The sequence below is a fragment of the Lontra canadensis genome, unplaced genomic scaffold (genome assembly GCF_010015895.1).
Source record: "Lontra canadensis isolate GAN:19392208 unplaced genomic scaffold, GSC_riverotter_1.0 scaffold84, whole genome shotgun sequence".
Classification (NCBI taxonomy): domain Eukaryota; kingdom Metazoa; phylum Chordata; class Mammalia; order Carnivora; family Mustelidae; genus Lontra; species Lontra canadensis.
In genome coordinates this window covers 8450716-8468690 of record NW_022631078.1, presented here as the reverse complement: position 1 = coordinate 8468690, position 17975 = coordinate 8450716, and the positions used below count along the sequence as shown (strand labels likewise).

The 17975-nt window shown below is 51.0% G+C and overlaps 1 protein-coding gene across 4 annotated transcripts in view; it reads left to right on the top strand.

Annotated features, from left to right (window-relative positions):
• The window catches only part of GRAP2 (GRB2 related adaptor protein 2), a 60777-nt gene extending 44430 nt beyond the window's left edge, over positions 1–16347 (top strand). For all 4 annotated transcript variants that reach the window (XM_032882953.1, XM_032882952.1, XM_032882955.1 and 1 more), the window contains 6 exons: positions 5228–5319; positions 8135–8254; positions 11599–11767; positions 13875–14063; positions 15341–15463; positions 16080–16347. In XM_032882953.1, coding sequence (XP_032738844.1) covers positions 5228–5319; positions 8135–8254; positions 11599–11767; positions 13875–14063; positions 15341–15463; positions 16080–16259 — 873 coding nt within the window. In that variant the 3' untranslated portion in view covers positions 16260–16347. The remainder of the gene's footprint in view (positions 1–5227; positions 5320–8134; positions 8255–11598; positions 11768–13874; positions 14064–15340; positions 15464–16079) is intronic.
• The last annotated feature ends 1628 nt before the right edge of the window (positions 16348–17975 follow it).

Genomic DNA, 17975 nt, shown 5'->3' with positions numbered 1-17975 from the left:
GCCTCTCTCCTAAACATGCACTCTGCCCTGACTATTTTTCTTTCTTGAGATCTCTTAAGCAATCCCCTTCTTCACAAGAGAGGGGTCTCGATGCAGTAAAAAGCAGGAGTTTAGAGCTGGTAAATCTGAGTTTGAATCCCTGCTGATTAGCTGTGTGTCCTTGGGTCAGTCTCTTACCCCCTCTGAGCTTCACTGTCTTTATCTGTAAGTGGAGACCATATCTATTTTTCAGGGTTCTGGAAAGGATTAGAGGTAATGGCCCCAGCTTAAAGTGGATGTTTCATAAACGGTTGCCGTTATTTCAAGATTACTCATTCCTGCTGCCAGTCAGACCTTTGCCACAGCCCCTGGACTAACTTCATCCCCTCCTGTCTCTCACTCCTTCAACATACTGCTCTCAGGAGGATCTTTCTGGAAGACAAATCAGGTCAGATCACTTCCTTACTCGAAAGCATTCAGTGGCTCCCCATTACCAACTGATTGAAATTCAAGCCACCTTGTCCCAACCTCCTCTCTAACCTCACCAAGCTCTTGCCCTTGAACATGCACACATATGCACACCCACGCACACACACACACACACACACACACGTACATGCACACCTTTGTGCGTGCAGTGCCCCAGGTCACACTGCCATATACACACTGTGCTGTGTCAGGTTCTCCCCATACCCCGAATGCCTCTTTCCTGCACACACGTATTTGACCATGCCTGGGAAGCCTCACTCCCTCTGCTCTCCCGATGGCTCCAGCAAAATTAATCACTCCCGCTTCAGCTCTCCCACAGCATTGTACACGCACACCTCATTCAAGGCACTGACGATCTCCCGTCCCATGAGTGTTAGCCACGAGCAGCCATGCCTCTGTGCCCTTGCGTACCCTCTACACCCGTCTCTCATCACAGCCCTTACCCTGCGGGATCCTGACTGCTGGCTCCACCCGTGTCCAAACCAACAGAGAGTTGACCCTCTCTAATATTTGATGAGTGAATGAGTGGTTGATTCCTCCACTGGTCTGTGAGCTCCCTGAGAGCAGAGCCATGCCCGGTTCATCTCTGTGTCTTCACAGCAGTGCCCTACACAAGTGATCGGTGCCAATGGCTTGAATTATTAAACTGCGTTTCTGCAGGCTCGTGTAGAAGTCCATCAGAAGGGCAGACCTCTCCTTCTTTTCAAATTCTGTCCCTTGCCACTTAGCGGTGGAAAGGAAAGTGGAGAGGGGCCTGTTGGCTGAGCCCCACCCTGTGTCTGCATCGTGGTGGCTAGTGCTGTGCCTGTGGGTCTCTCCGAGCCACCGCAACCCTACTCCGCCACTCCAGAGATGGGTCACGAGCCCTAAGATCTTGCAAGTGCTTCCAAAGGCGGCTCTTGACTGCCCCAGTAATCTACTCCTGGGATCACTTTCCTCCTAGGCTTTTCCTGCTAAAAGACTAAACAGACTTTCTCACTAGAAGGCACAAACAATGTCTGACTAGCTCACCACTAACCCACCCACTCCAGACTGTGACTTCCCCAGGACAAAGGCCTCAGCTTATTCATATCTGTATTCCCAGCACCTAAGTGCAAACAGCAGGTGCTCACTAGATGACAGGATGGTGAACAAGATGGTGGACGGGGAACTCCAGCCAGATAACTCGATCCCGCTTCTCCTGTGAGAGAAACATTTGACATCAGGAGCTGGAGGTTTCATGTTCGTGCCTCAACTCCACCCTCCACCCCATCCCAGACCTGTAGCTACACACAGCACCGGACTTGCATTTCCCTCTGAAATTGGCCGGTCGTTTTTAAAAAATGTCTCTTGACCCAGTCCATTTCTACCTGCTTCTGTAATGTGTCCAGCTCAACTCCATTTCTTCCTACTAAAACAGTGACCTGAAAGCACTTAGAGTTAATCTTACGTCAATTAACTTCTCCAATACTTCAGATTTCTGCTCTGCCTCTAAGAGCTATAATTCCATCCAATTTTAAAATTCTCCCAACTGTACATTTTGTCCTCTTCCCACGTCTAACTTATTCTCAGGCCATGTAACCCAGAAAATTATTCTCATAAGCAACATTATAAGAATTAAGACACAGTAAGGTGAAGTCTAAAACCTCATGTGCTCAGACTGAACCCCTTGCTTAGGTTTTCATGATGGGGACAAGAGATAGGGGGAACCGAATAGGCAGAGAGATGAGAAGAACAGGAAGTATGGGGCCCTGGGCCAACAACGGCAGGAAGAAACCACCTCCCCCCAAACACTCTTCTTTGCAGAAAATGAGATTCTTTTAAAACCTTGCCTTCTATACACCATAAAAAGCCTGTAAATTCACCTCTCTGGGAACACGATCTCAGGCAGACGGAGCACCAGGTGGTGGGAGAAATGGCCGGCATTGTGGGATAATCTTTCAGTTGCTACAGGAGGTAGATGGGTATGAGCCACAATTACTAAAATTACAGCTGGTTTCAGGTTGGAGAACTAAGTTACAAAGTTGTTTCTTACCGTGATGAGCCAATTTCCAATTGGCCTCTTTTATCCCTGCTCACCTTGTACTTGACATTGGCTACCCAGCCCAAACATCACACTCCTGTGTGATGGGAGAAAGGAATTCCAAAGCCATATATTGGTGGGGGGGTGGCGGTGAAGGCATGGAGTGAAATGTCCTTATGTTCTTTGTGTGCCAAGTTTCCTAGTTCTTTTTCTGACCTAGATTTTCTGCTCCCCACCCCATTCTACCCCCCCTCGGCATACACATACCCACGCGTCCTTAGTGATACCAGCAGTCACATTTGATGTTAGAAACTATAAAGTTTTCTGTCCTCAGCAATTCTAGAACCCAAATATGGGACACACTTTTATTTCTTCAGAACAAGTGATTAAATTCAAAACATACACATATAATACTTTAAAGAACTTATAAACCCTACCATGTCCTTCAGAGCTGGAGTCCTCCCTCCTAAGAATACCACATTTTGCAGAATTGTGTTTTTAAAAACAGCGTACCCTTTCTGAAGGACTTCGAGGTAACCCTAACCCTGATCCTTGCATCAGCTCTGTGAGGGGTTAGCTGGTTGTTACTGTCCCCATTTTTCAGGTGGCTCGTTGACTTGTCGAAGGTCATACAGCTGGTGACAGGGCCAAGCTAGAAACTAGGTTTTCTCATTCCAAGCTCAGAGTGCTGCGCCCCTTTCTTCCACCCCGGGGTGACACTTGAAATATCAGTTAGTGAGCTCTCTTCATTTCTTCCTGTCTCTGGAAGAGAGAAACCTGTGGGACCCGGACCTAACTCCACCCGCTTTAGGATGACTCTCCAATCCCGAACGCCAGCCCCAACGTCTCTGCTGAGTCCAGACACACACCTTCAGCTGCTCCCCGAGCTTTTCTTCTCAGACGGTCCCAGGGGCAACTTGGATTCACCCACGTGCAGTCTGAGGCCCGTGAGCCCTTCTTCAGACCCACTCTTCCTCCTGTACTTTCTATTTTAGCCAAGGTATCACCACCCACTCAGTCTTCCTAGGCCGAAATCTGGAGCCCTCCCAGAATCCCCTTCTCCTTTGGTTCGGAGAACAGTCATGCAATCCTGCACACTTTGCTTCCAGGTTCCTTTAAAAAAGCCCCTCGCCTCTCGCCAGCATGCCTACCCTGCCTTCCTAGACCTCCCCACTGCAGTCCGTCTTCGCGCTTGGGCATAGAACTCTTTCTGGGCTCTAGCTCTTACTGTGTTCTTTCCCTTTCCTTCTGAGCTAAAGGCTCAGAAGCCTTTAGCGGCTCCCCATACATTTCAAGATAAAAGTCCAGACTTTTCTATGTGGGTCACATGGCCTTGTGCCTCTGCTTTCCCCTGGCTCTGCCCCCAGGGGCCACAGTCTCAATGCCCGCCAGGCCTAGGCCTTTCGTTCCCAGAATGCACCCCACTTCCTCCCATCCCAGAAGTTCCTGCACCAGCAGACTTAGCCTGGGTTAACTCCTTTCGTTGCCAGGGCAACCCCAGGCCTCTCCTCCAGGCAGTCTTCCCTACCCATCTTCTGCTTTCCCCTTCAGCATAGCACTTCCATCCAATTAAGGCATCGTCAGCTGCAAGAAGCAGAAACTTGAATACGGCTGAACCAACCTGCAGGTTGATCACTTCTCACACGAAGTCCAGAAGTAGGAGGGCTCCCGCGTGGCTCACGGGGGCTCAATGATATCGCCAAGCTTCTTTTCATCGCTTGGCTCTGCCATCTCCATTCTTGTTCGAGTCCATGCCACAGACTTTAGAAACATTCTCAGTGGAGGATGGGGGCAAACATTTGTCTTTTAATAGTGAAACATTTTCTGAAATAACCAGAAGCCACATAGAGCCACATAGACTCATTTGAGTAATCAAGGGAAGCGATAACATTTGGGGTCACAGTCAACGAAGGACCATATAACCATGAGACAGAACTTCTGGTTTTGCTCGGGATCTGGCACTACAAAGCAAGTTTAGAAAAGGCATCCCAAGTATCTTGAGTTACATCCAAATTGTTTGTGAAACACATGGAGTGTGAACACAAAAAGTTACTGTTTTCAAAGCTGGCCCCACTGGATGTTTTAAGTTTTAATTGGCTTGTTTAAAGAAATAGGAACAAATTACATTTTTTTAAAAAGTCCTTGGTTTAAGTGACTCTTAATCTCACAAAACAAACTGAGGGTTGCTGGGCAGAGGGGAGTTGGGAGAGGGGGGGATAATGGACATTGGGTAGGGTATGTGCTATGGTGAGTGCTGTGAAGTTTGTAAACGTGGAGATTCACAGACCTGTACCCCTGGGGGAAAAAAAATATATATATATATGTTTATAAAAAATAAAATTATTAAAAAAAAAAAAAAGTCCTTGGTTACGTGGCAGAGAAGAAGAAATCATGGGGTGGCCACTCCTGCCTTTCCAGCATTGGCTCAAATGAGGAGCATCAGGGGCTGAGATCTGGGACCCATGAATTTCCAAAGTATGCAGAGAATCCCCCGAGTGCTGAGTCAGGGAGACCACACCATGGTGGGGTTCCATGTGTGGGCGGAACCCATGGTCAGAAATGCTCGAGGTCAAAGGAGCCAAATTCCAGAGAGAAACCTGGTGCCCCCCTACTGGAGCGCCTGTGTGGTTCTCTTGGCCTTTTTCCCTCTAAATCCGAAAGGGTGTTTTTTACTCTGTAGCCCCCCCTCCCTTTTTTTTTTTTTTTTTTGCTTTGTGTCCTCCCTACAGTCTCTCTCCTTCCTTCTCTTCTGTGTAGATCTTAAGTAACCAAGAGGAGTGGTTCAAGGCGGAGCTTGGGAGCCAAGAAGGATATGTGCCCAAGAATTTTATAGACATCCAGTTTCCTGAGTAAGTATTTCCAGCCCGCTGACAGGGGCCTACCCACACACCCTCCCCTTACTTTTTCAGCAGTCACTAAAATTATCTATGCATACCCAAGATACTGTCAAAACTGGTTGCCTCTGGAGAGGGAACCACGCCTCTGAAGGCCACGGTGGGAGGGAGATTTGCATTTCGCTGCATTCCCTTTTGAATCTTACACCATGCACACGGATCACCTATTTTAGGTTTTATAAGCCGAACTCATCTATAATTGCAATCACAGGGCTTCCATGAGTTCCATCAGGGGCACTGTTGGCCACCCCACGTCCAGATCTGTCCTTGTGGGCACATCCCCATTACCTCCTAAGGTCTTCATCCTCACCAGGGATCCCAAATAGCTCCCTGCCTTCCCTAAACCATGCTCAGATCCCTAAGAACCACTGGCGGGGAGACAAAATTCCTTTCATCAAGAGGAAAAAGGAAAATAGAGGTTGGGTCTCGTTTGTCTCAAGAATTGACCACAAGGGTTAGGTAGAAATCTAATCTCCGAGAGTCACTGTGTTACCCACAGTGGTCTTGGTAACTCTGGTCAGGTGCAGGGGCGTAGCTCACCATGAACCAGGGCCAGTCACAGAACCAGCAGAACCACCACCGACCTCAACCCTTGAGGCTGCCCTGTGATGATCTACTTTTGTTCAAGATTTTATTTATTTGAGAGAGAGAGAGAGAGAAGCATGAGCAGGGGAAGGGAGAAGAGGAACACCCCGCCCAGTAAGGGAGCCCAGTGCGGGACTCGATCCCAGGACCCGGAGATCATGACCTGAGGGCAAGGCAGACACTTAACCAACTAAGCCACCCAGAGGCCCTTCTAGAAGACTACCCGCCACCCTCTTGCTCCTCAGACCTCCAGCCCCTCCCCCACAGCCCTTGACTTTCGGGGCTCTTGCTTCCAGGATCACTGGGACAGAGGAAGCCACCAGAAAAGCCCCTCTACCCCAACCCCCCGCTGACTCACTGCATCCACCCACCTCCTGCAACTGCGCTCAGGCAAGGATGCCTTTCCTGCAGCTGTTTGGAAAGAATCGTCTGCTTCTAGCAGAAACTCCTCCTCCCTCTCTTGCACATCGGTTCTCTGTTTCTCTCCTGGGTCATTCCCATCAGCAAAGATGCTGCAATTTCTCCCATCTTCCCCAAAAAAACAAAAACCAAAATTCTTGATCCCAAGTCCCCTTGCAGTTACCACTGTCCTTCTTCCAGAGACTCATCTGTCCTCTCATCTCTAACTCCTCCCCACCCCCTGAAGTCTTTTTATCGCGGTCTCAGTGGGCTCTGGGGCCCGCTGGCGGATTCTGGTGTCTCTGCAGGATAGGGCGGAAGCTCCCCAAGGGCAGGCCTTCCTGTCTGCTCTGCTCACTACTACATCCCCCGCTCCCAGCAGAAGGCCAGCACATAGTAGGTATTTGGTAAAAACAGTTGAATGAACGAGTGAGCAGGTTTGGAATGATGGGTGAAAATATAACCTTGTCTGCGCGTTTAAAAAGTAGTGTGTGGACATTTTCGCCAGTTTTAAAGCCACGTATCAAACTCCAATTCGAGGACAAATGTGTATTTTCCAGACAATCCTCTAACCACTTGCTGCCTCAACCAAAATCTTTCCTTCGAGGCGCGGCTGCTGTGGAGCAGGCCCCGTTCCTTTCCCCAGCCCCATTACACTACTATATATACTACACAAGGCAAGCTGTGGTGGTCACTTGTTCAGTCCTGTGGCCAAGTATGGCAGACGCTCTGGAAGGATCTCCAGGCAGCTGGCGGCCAGAAACCCTCTACTTCGGGCCCCTCATGGCCCAACCACACTTCCCCTGCAGGGTCCGGTCTGGAATAAGGACATCCCTCCTGCCACTCCTATCTGGAGGTCAGGTTCCCAAATTCTAGAGAGCATGGGGACTGCTTACAAAGGACTCTGAAGCGTGTCATACCTTCACCCTAAAGGGACGGACAGACTAGCCTTCCAGGGGCAGCCCTCGAGCAGCCACCTTGGAGGAAGGGACCCTGTCCCAGGCAGCACTGCTGAGTGATGGCAAACACTCATTTTTGCTCTGTGGCTGAGAGGTGTCTGGTTCCCTGCCCTAAGGCCGTAGCCTCTGTTTGCACGCAGGCTCTGCCATCTGCCACAGCACTGCCAGGGGCTGCCACCCCAACTGTCCCTGGAAAAAGGAGTTTCTCCTCCATTCCTTCTTTTCCACAGTAAAGATGATCTTCCTGGATTTGGGGGAGGGCCCAGGAGCTGGCTGCGTAGACGCTGCTCTCTGGCGGCTGCTAGCCTGGCTCCACACCACCCAGATCCCCAGGGTCCCTGGGCTCCGAGGGGGCCCACTGAGCTCTCAGCCTGGGCGTGAGTCCAAGGCTTCCCAGCTCCGGCCCCACAGCACCCGAAGGGGTTCCTGTCCTCCTGGTGCGTCATCTGTCCCTGCAGATCTTTCCTAGTGACATCCCTCACAGGGCTGCCAGCAGGAGGCTGCTTCCCGCAGTGAGTCACTCCCACGCTGTCCCATTTTGGTGCAGTGGCACATTTCCATGATTCAGGTTTTCCGAGCTCGAGAGAGGCTTCTCCTAGAGGGAAGGAACAAAGGGGAGCGCATCAGGGGAACACTCACTTGCTTTGCCTGGAAACTGCCTAGTGCACATGTTTGGTTTCGGAGGCCCCAGCCCCTCCTCTCTTTCTGTCTGCACTCTACTGACCAGAGTCCCCAGCCTCCGTCCATTTGGGTCATCGCTTCTCCCCTTCCCCTTCCAACCACCCCAGCATCTCACCAAGATTCTCTGATTTTATCTCATCCCATAGATGGTTTCATGAAGGTCTCTCACGACACCAGGCAGAGAACCTACTTATGGGCAAGGAGATTGGTTTCTTCATCATCCGGGCCAGCCAGAGCTCCCCAGGGGACTTCTCCATCTCTGTCAGGTACTCGCCGTTCCCAACCCAGACTGCTAAGGCCATGAGGTGACCTCTTGAACGTGACCTGTTGCTCAGGGGCATGGTGGCCAAGGGGTCCAGGCATCGTATCAACTGGGATGCCATTCAGCTCCTTCCCATGACACATGTATGTAACTCCTCAGTAAGCTGGTTTGTGGCCAGTTTACGTATATGTTCCTCTGCCTCCTCCTCTAGCCAAAGTGCTTCTGGAAGGACAGGATCCTAATCTCTTTCACCTTTATGCCTTTTCCAGTGCCTTGCACCCAGCAGGCATTCAGGGAGTATCTGTGCAGGGATGTGGGGCAGGAGAATGGAGAATTCCCAGCTGTCCACATCTCTCTTGGGGTTTAAATCTAAACCTTTTCTTCCACTACTGATATGTGTCTGAAGAAGGCGCAGAGGAAAATTAAAATCCCAAGTCATTGTTGTAGGCGGTTGCATAAAAGAAGGGCCAGCTCAGCACACCGTAATGCAGCACACTGACAGCGACACATCCGAGCCGAGGAGGGCTGGGCTGAGGGACCGGAGCAGCAAAATCTCACTAACATGCAGCACCCGGGAGGAAATGAGTCAGTCCAGGCATAAACATGACACAGCCCCACGCTCAGAAACCCCAAGTCTGAGCGCACTGCCTGTGGTCAGCATGTCTGGGGTCACAAGTCATGCATCAGGCAGGGTGACCACATGTGAAAGGGCACAAGTTAATGCTGATATCTGTACAGGAGGAGACGTGCCAACCTGTACAGTGGAACCTCCTGTTAAGTTCATTGACAGGAAATGTCAGTCTGGATAATTCAGTGCACATTGAAAGGCATATGTAGCTTCAGTGGTTTAGGTGTATAAATCCAATCTCGCGTAATGAACGGAGGCCACTTCACCATTTTAAATAGCTCTTTTAAGGAATAGGTAGGGAGGACTTAGGAATAAGGGGTCAACAATTTGTATGCACGTGCGCCTCCAGGGTGCTCAAAAATAGCTTGTTCTCATTAGCATTGCCCTTGCAATATTGCTTAAAATCTTAATTTTCCTTAACTAAAACTTTTTTTCTTTTTTCACAGCTTAGGCAACAGGAAATTTTAGCTCAGGCCAATATTGAAGTGTCACAAATTCTAAATTTGTTAGGTCTTAATGCAATTTTGCTCTATTAATAAATCTTACAGTCAAACCTCTCTTAAGGGCTCTGATTACAGATTGGACCAGGTAAGTGGTTATGATGAAGGGCATCTCTTGGTGTCTCTGGTTTGCATGAAGTGCACTGTGGCTTTTCACCTAGGAATCGTGGGTTATATTTCCTCCAATAAGGTGCATTCTCCAAAACGATCAGCCTTGACTTCTGCCACAGTCTCTTACAGAAGCTTGCAGCTTCTTGTGATTATTACCATAATTGTTACTACATCTTATGCAGAAATGTAGCTTAATATATTCCAAAGCAAATCATTTTTATTTATTTATACATCTGCCTTCTGTCATGCAAAGATAATTAAGAGCTAATTGTAGTTCTATCACTTAGCATTTGTTAAGGGTCTGAAACACTAGATTTTAGAGGCTAGAGCCCTGAGTTATATCCTTTTCTCTGCCCCTCTTAGAACTTGAGAAAATGGTGCAGCCACTCTCTCTCTCCATGGGTCCAGAGGGCTGGCTGCAAGCCTGACATCCATCCTCTCAGCTCGTGAGAGAGGAGGGGGTTAATGTTTCTCACTCTGAGTTCTTTGACTAAGAGGTGGTGGATGAATAATTATATCACAAGAATATTTCCTCCTCCACACACAGATGTGAGGAGTAATGACTATGAATTAAGCCATGTGTGTTAGAACGAAGGAAGCATCTGTTAGTGGCCAACACCAAGGAGAAGACCACACAGTGATTGCAGAGTGTCGGTTCCTGGCCCAGAGCAGTCAAGCAGAGGTCCCTGTATGGGTTCACCTGGCCATGAGCAGAGCCTAGCCCATAAGAGGAGACTGAAGAGCAATGAAAATTCCTGTCCCCTCTGAACACGAACCACTGAGTCCATCCTTAAGAAACCGGCACTAATCTTCAGAGGTATCTTCACTCCCCAACTCTCCTTAAATTCTTGACCTTTCTGTTGGATCAGGCAATTGCTATCATTGGTTTATTTTTAGATAGAAATGTATGCCTGTTTGACGAATAAACTTGACATTGAAAAGAGAATGCCTTGGTGATGGGGAAAGACTGGAGCTATTAGTAAAGGCCAAGCTCTCCCTTTCCAGATGAGTAACATCCAATTTCTCCATCCCTGATAGAAATATTTCCCATCACTATGATTCCAGCTGGGTCAAAAGGTGCTGATCTAAAAGAACTTGGCACGTGTACATGGTATGACAGGCTCAATTCACTGGACTGGAATCAGAGAGCCAAGGTTTTCGCCTCAGCTCTGCCAATCACTCACAGTGACCTTGGCCAAGCCCCTCCAACAATTGGAGCCTCAGCATCCTCATGGGTAACATTGAGACAGGGCTAAACAACCTCAGAGGTCCTTTTCTTTTTCTTCTTCTTTTTTTTTAATTTATTTGACAGACAGAGATCACAAGTAGGCAGAGAGGCCGGCCCAGAGAGAGGAGGAAGCAGACTCCCTGCTGAGCAGAGAGCCCAATGCGGGGCTTGATCCCAGGACCCTGGGATCATGACCTGAGCTGAAGGCAGAGGCTTAACCCACTGAGCCACCCAGGCGCCCCATGAGAGGTCCTTTTCAATCAAAACACTGCATGGCTCCATAACACTTTTCTCCCCAAAGGTTCGAAATACTTTGTAACTTTATTTATGCAAAACATAAACCAAGACCAAGAGATCTCCATTAAGTAGAGAACCAAGTGCGACAAATTTCTCAAGATAGTCTCTTACTGTCCAGAGCTAGTTTATGGGCTTAAAAGAACTGGTTCAAAGTATTTCTGATAATGGAAAGATAACAGGGGTGAAAAACTTCTCCCCTCCAAGCCTTGGTGGAGTCCTTGGCATCGTACAAGATGCAGGCATTGCCCCATTTCAAACAAACATTGTAAAAAGTCCTTGACTTGGTCATTGTTGAAGTGCTCGGACATTTTTTTCTTATAAAAGGCTGGCTCCAGTGTCAGAAGACAGATTATCTTCTGCTGATGTAGAAATCCCTTTGATGCTGCCTGTGTCCTGAGTAGTCCCTTGCACAAATCTTCCCCCGAGAGTCTGACTGAGCCAGCACCCCCGCCCTGTGAAGGGCAGGCACTCCACATCCCCTTTCCTGCCCCAGCAGAACTTCAGCAACCCTGGATGCAGTCAGCCCTGGGCGTGGGAACATTGTCACCATGTAACATACAATTTGGATTCACCCTGACCTCTAGGCATGAAGATGACGTTCAGCACTTCAAGGTCATGAGAGACAACAAGGGTAATTACTTCCTATGGACAGAGAAGTTTCCATCTCTAAATAAGCTGGTGGACTACTACAGGACGACTTCCATCTCCAAACAGAAGCAGATCTTTCTGAGGGATAGAACCCGAGAGGATCAGGTACGCCTCAGGTCCCGATCATCCCCAGTCTACAGATTTTAGCCAACAGGAGTCCTATGTGACCCATCAAGACAATGCATTTGATGAGCATGTCCTCTGAGGATTCTGGAAGAAAGAATAAGTCCAAACAAAGTCAGACCTCAGTTTAAACCATCTCATAACACTTCCCAGCCGTGTGATTTGGGAAAGTTGTCTGATCCTCAGTTTCCTGATCCGTAAAACTGGAATGATGGTGACAGCTAGCTCATAGATGGTTGTGAAGGTTAGAGGAGATCACGTAAGCCCCTTCCCTGACATCGCTCCTAACAGTGCTACAATGTGCACGTCACAAACATTAGCTCTTAATTGTGGGTGCTTTGTTTTATTAGCATAGATAGTACTACATCACAGTTACAGCCTAGCCTAGGAGTTGCCCAAAGATGAAGACCAGGGGCCCACACACGGGGAGGTTGGAGGGCCGCCTAGAGTCTGGGACTAAGGCGGTAGATAGAGCTTTGTCACAGAAAGGGAGGCTGGGGGTGTTGGACAAAAAAAACTGGACCTGGAATTCTTGCTCTTGGAACGGTGTGGAATATAGAGTATTATTTTACTAGAAAATGCATCAGACAAACCTAACTTTTTTATTTAAAGATTTATTTATTTATTTTAGAGGAAGAGAGAGCACTCAAGAGCAGGCAGAAGGACAGAGGGGGAGAGAGAGAACCTCAAGCAGACAATCTTGAGTTGAGCACGGAGCCTGACACAGGGCTGGAACCCATGACCCTGAGATCATGACCTGAGCTGAAACCAAGAGTCAGACACTTAACCAACTGAGCCACCCAGGCACCCTCAGACAAACCTAACTTTAAATCCTAATTTCATCACTAACTGTCCTTATTACCTAGCCAAGCTAAGAAACCTTTCTGAATATCAGATTTCTCATCTAGAGAATGGAGAGAACATAATACCTCCCTCACTGGGCTGTTGTAAGGATTAAATGAGATAATACAGAGATAGCACTTGCCATAGAGTCTGGACAAGAGTAGGCAGCAAGGAAACGCTAACTTGCTTCCCATTAGCAAATGCACATGCACACAACGTATAAAATACCTTCCAAAGGAAACAACATCATTGTAAGAAAGAAATGGGAATTCTAGGAAGAAGCATTTCTGGAATAGTTAAAACAGTTGAAATCCCTGGAACGAGTTATTTGAAAGGCTTTGAGGCTTTCAAAGCAACAGGTGCTCTGGGGGAAGTAGAGAAAACCATCTCAGGCAACTGGTTGATTGTAAGCCTGAGAAGGGACAGTCCTAGGAGAAAAGGGTGTCCCAGCAAGGGCACGTCAAAGTTCAGAAAGAAAAACAAAGGTTTACTGAGACTTTGTGAATTATTTAAACCAAGAAACAGAGGTATTAATTTACCAGGATGTGCATGTAGAGAAAAGAGGGGTAGCCTAAGATGCATTAAACTGAATGAAACGAGTTCATATTTGTAAAGCACTTCGAGCAGCGCCCGGCATGTACGAAGCCCAGGCCCTGTGTAATTGTTTGTGAAATAAAAATAACAAGAAAGTACCTCTGAGTCACAAGGTTGTGGTGCCATTAAGCAGAACGGCTGTGCTCCTTCCCAGCGCGTGCCCAGCGCCGGGCCTGGTTTCCATGGTGCCGCAAGAGGGCTGCTGTTTGGGGCCCTATCACCAGGCTATAAATGACAGTTCAAAATCAGGCAGAGTCAATGACAGAGCTTGTCAGGAGGGTAGGGTGTCCGGCGGTGTGGCAACATGCGATAAGGAGGGGTGGTATTGTGTCAGTAAAAGAGAGTATTTCAGCTTGATTACAGAGATGGAAACAGCCCACTGGGTAGGGACTCAATGGGTAGCACATGGAAAAGTGAACCAGAGAGCCCAAGTCCCCAACCCAGGAGAACCTGAGAAACTGGAGACCATTTTTGAAACCACGAGGGTCCAGACCATCGACTCTCTTGAGGCTGCCCGCGTGCCGGCAGCTGCTTCTGGGAGAGGTCGTGGGCAAACTCTGGAAAGAGCAGGCAGCAAGTGGGGGGCGGGGCTGGGGGGCCGGGAGATGCACGAGGGGGACGGATCTCCATCATCTTCATCATCTTCTCCCAGGGTCACCGGGGCAACAGCCTGGACCGGAGGCCCCAGGGAGGCCCGCACCTCAGTGGGGCTGTGGGAGAAGAAATGCGGCCTTCCATGATCCGGAAGCTGTCGGACCACCCGGCACCGCCTCCCTCGCAGTACCCCCCGGCACCCCCAGCCCAGCAGCACCGCTATCTGCAGCACCCCCACTTCCACCAGGTACCGCAGAGGAATGACGTGGGCGCCGTGAGGTAGGGAAGACGCCCTGCTCCCCCACCCTGGGGCTCGGGCCACCCTGTCCCCACGGGCACAGAGCATGTGAAAGTCCCCCACAACACCAGATGCAAGCAGAGCGAACAAAGGCCTGGGGGCTGTCGTGGTCCTGGGACCGTGGGGAGGAGTGTCTCGGGCCAGCCCGGCCTCGTGAGGACTCACAGAGTTCATAACGGAGACCCGGGACCTTGCAACTGGCAGAAATATGATAATATGATATGGGAACTGCTCTTGGCAAAGAAGTCCCTGTGAATTCATTGGCTCCCTGCCTGAACACACACACACACACACACACACACACGCACGCACACATGCACGCACGCTCCTACCCTGAGGATTCAGTGAACCGTTGCTTCATTTCCCTGTCAGCGCAGTTCCAGATCTATCCGTGCCCCCTAACCCATCTGGCTGTGGAGAGCCATGAGAAAAAACGGATTAACACCCACAATAGAGCCCCGCTTGCTTATTTCTTTACTCCTTGCTTAGTTCCAGATGGGGTTTGGGGCCGCTTACCGAGATGGACAACACAGCCAGATAACATCGATCCTAAATTCCCTAGTGGGGCACACAAAGCCCTTTTGTAGGCTGCCCATATCTGCTTCCCCAGCCTCATCTGCTGCTGCCTCCCCCTAAACCAGCCCCACCTCCCACCCTCCCCACTCCCCGAGCAAACACACATTCCAGCAACTCTGCACTATCTTCAGTTACCAGAATGGTCTGTTGTGTTTTCTCTCATGACCTGGGGCATTTTATATGCTCTTTCCTCTGCCTAAAATGCCCTTTGCTGGCTGATCCTTCTCCTCTAAAGCTAGAGTTCAAGTGTCACCTCCTCTAGGAAGCCTTCTCTGATTACCCTGGCAGATTTAGACATTCTCTCAGCTCTCTTATCACTTAAATGTGTGTGGTTCCCCCTCTAAACCGACAATCCCCGAAGACAAAGACCTTTTCTTTCCAGCTACATATCCCCAGTGATTAGGACGGTACCAGACACATGGTCAGCGCCTGATAAATACTCTTTGAATGAATGAAATCTGGCATCGTCTTCACAATCGAAGGTCCCTGTGCCATCCTCCACCGCCCCTGCCCCCAACACCTGGGGTTTATTGTCACCAGCAGCAAGTATCCTTGGAGCACTGGCTGTGTCTGTGGCATCTGAGCAAGGCGCCAGGGGGCCTGACAGGGACATGATGTGGTGACAGGTCCTCTGTTACGTGTGTTTCCAGGACCGCCGAGGAGGCAGCCTTGACATAAACGATGGGCACTGTGGCATGGGCGTGGGCAGCGAAATGAACGCCGCCCTCATGCACCGGAGACACACGGACCCTGTGCAGCTCCAAGTGGCCGGGGTATGTGGGCTTTCCCTCCCTGGGCTCCATGAGGGCCGCCAGAGGGGCACTTAGGGCAGCGGCTGGTCCTCCCGGAGAGAAGCAAGCTGCTCAGAGCTCCGAGTGGAGGCGGTGGGAGCTCCTGGGAGGAGGAGGAGTTCCAGGGCCCAGCCGAGCCGGCGTGTCGTCCTGTCCGGCCACCGGGCCATGCCCTCTCCTCCCGTGTTGGCTCCAGCTCAGGCTGTGGCAGACGGGAGCTGTTGCCGTTTCCCTTGCGCTGTGTCTCCCTGGGCAACGCTAGCACGGGCACTGTTCACTTGGGCACGCTGCCATCCTTTCTGTCACCTGGAGAGAGTCAAAAGACCTGCAGAGACGCAGGGGCAGTAGCTGTCAAGGATGCTCCTGGGGCCTGGGAGAGTAACTGCTCTAGCGGTGGAAGTCCTGAGTGCAGAGCACGGCTCAGGTGGGCTCTGCCAACGTCAGGCCCAGGGCTGGGCTGCGGGGTCTGCTTTCTGTCCTCGCCGAGGTCTTCGTCTCGGTGCGGGAGCCGGCAGGACCCTCCTGCGGGATAGCGGCTCAGAGGGCCAGCACCCCCCACCGCAGCTCAGCGGGACCCCCTCTGTGCTTCCCCCAACAGCGAGTGCGGTGGGCCCGGGCACTCTACGACTTCGAGGCCCTCGAGGACGACGAGCTGGGCTTCCGCTGCGGAGAGGTGGTCGAGGTCCTGGACAGCTCCAACGCGTCGTGGTGGACTGGCCGCCTGCACAACAAACTGGGCCTCTTCCCCGCCAACTACGTGGCACCCATGATCCGATGAGGCCCTTCCCGGGGCCTCAGAGGCTGTCATCGGAAGCTGCCTGCGGGAGAGGGGCAAGGAAGAGAAGCCGGGACTATCTACACATACGCACACGCACACACTTCTGCCTGTGTGCGCGCGCATTTTATAGTAGTAATTTATTGGCGATTTCGTTGGTTACTTAGCTGATATGAAAGGAAGTCAGGCGAAGAATTAGATTCATACTTGTTTTTCTGCTCCCCTCAGTGATGCGTGGAAGGCAGTGGGAAAGCTGGAGGGTGGGGAGCAGGGACAGGAGACTCCCAGTTCTTCCCGTCCTTCAGACAGCCCTGCTTCCTCCTGGCCTTGGCAATGTTCGCTGAGAGCCCCGGAGCGGAGATCCACACCCGGGGTTGCCCCGAAACAACAGGGTAGGGCGGGTCGGCGAGCCTGTTTCCGCTTACCTCCCAGCCCTGCTCACCTCCAGGGTTTGCAAGGCGGTTTCCCTCCCATTCTACAAGGGTGGGCTCAGCTGGGTTGAGAACAAAGGTGCGGCCCCACGGGGCTGAGCTGGGAGCAGGAGGGGCCGTGAAGGCAGGACTGGCGCTGGGGGAGGGGTGGTGGTTCCTGCAGCAGGGGTGAGTCTGGCCTCCGGCTCCACGGCTCCACGCGCTCAGCGGAGACCTTCACCTCCCTCCAGCCCACGTTCCTCCGCTAATCCTCCTCCCTGTGGCTGACCTGGAGAATCAGAGACCCCAAGGAGCCAAGCACTGGGAGATGGAGGGATTTTCACAAATCCCCAGTGGCTTACCTGGGAGTCACCTCTGTTTCCCGGGATACCGAGAAAGCAGCTTTGAGACTCTGTAAAATGTTTGGAGAAGCCGGGGGTGAAAAAGCAGGATTTGAGAGCCATTGTTTTATGGCAACAAGGGTGTCTCTTTGGGTCTCTGTTTGTTTTCCCATGTTTTGAGGATGCTTTGCGCAGTGGCACAGAGACAAGCCCAGTCCACGGGGGCGTTGACCTGCCGTTGCTGCCCGCTGCAGCATGACCCCGGGTGGGAGCCGGCTTTGCCATGAGCATCCAGGATCCAGCTGCTGAGCCACTGCTGGCAGCCCCCCCCCAACAGCTGCACGTGGGGCAAGGGACACCCATGCCGCCATCTCTCTTGCCACCTCAACATAGAATTGTGATTCCCTCGGGGCTGTGGGTGTGAAGCACCAACTGGCCAGGCTCGGGAGGAGACACCAGAGAAGGAAACTCAGTGGGACCCGGGGGGCAGACACGTCTGCCTGAGGGCGCTGACAAGGGGTGGGTGTGTGTCTCATGAGACCTAAATGAAAGGGTGGGGTGCCCGTGCTGGTGAGGGAACATGAGGAGTGAGGTGGGCCTGTCCCTTTGTCTTCTCCCCCAGCCCTTCCTGCTCTAAGGAGTGACCGGGCAGCCATTATTGAGGGTGACAGAAGAAAGAGTTTCTGACTCAGAAGTAACTGTCAGTGTAACACAGGCTGTGTCCCTCTGACTCCGAATTCTATGGTTCTGTGATCCCTGTGTTGCCTTTGGAGGCAAAGGGGAAAAGCAGGCGCTCTGCTGTGAGTCTTGGGAGGGAAGAGAAAGTGGCCCTGAGAGGCAGGGGGAGTGCAGTGGTCTGGCGCAGCCTATAGACATGGGAGCAGGGGACACGAAGGGTAGCAGGGACATTTCAAAAGATCAAGGAGCAGCTCAAGAGGCACAAAAGGAGGGAAAGGAGGCAAAATGTT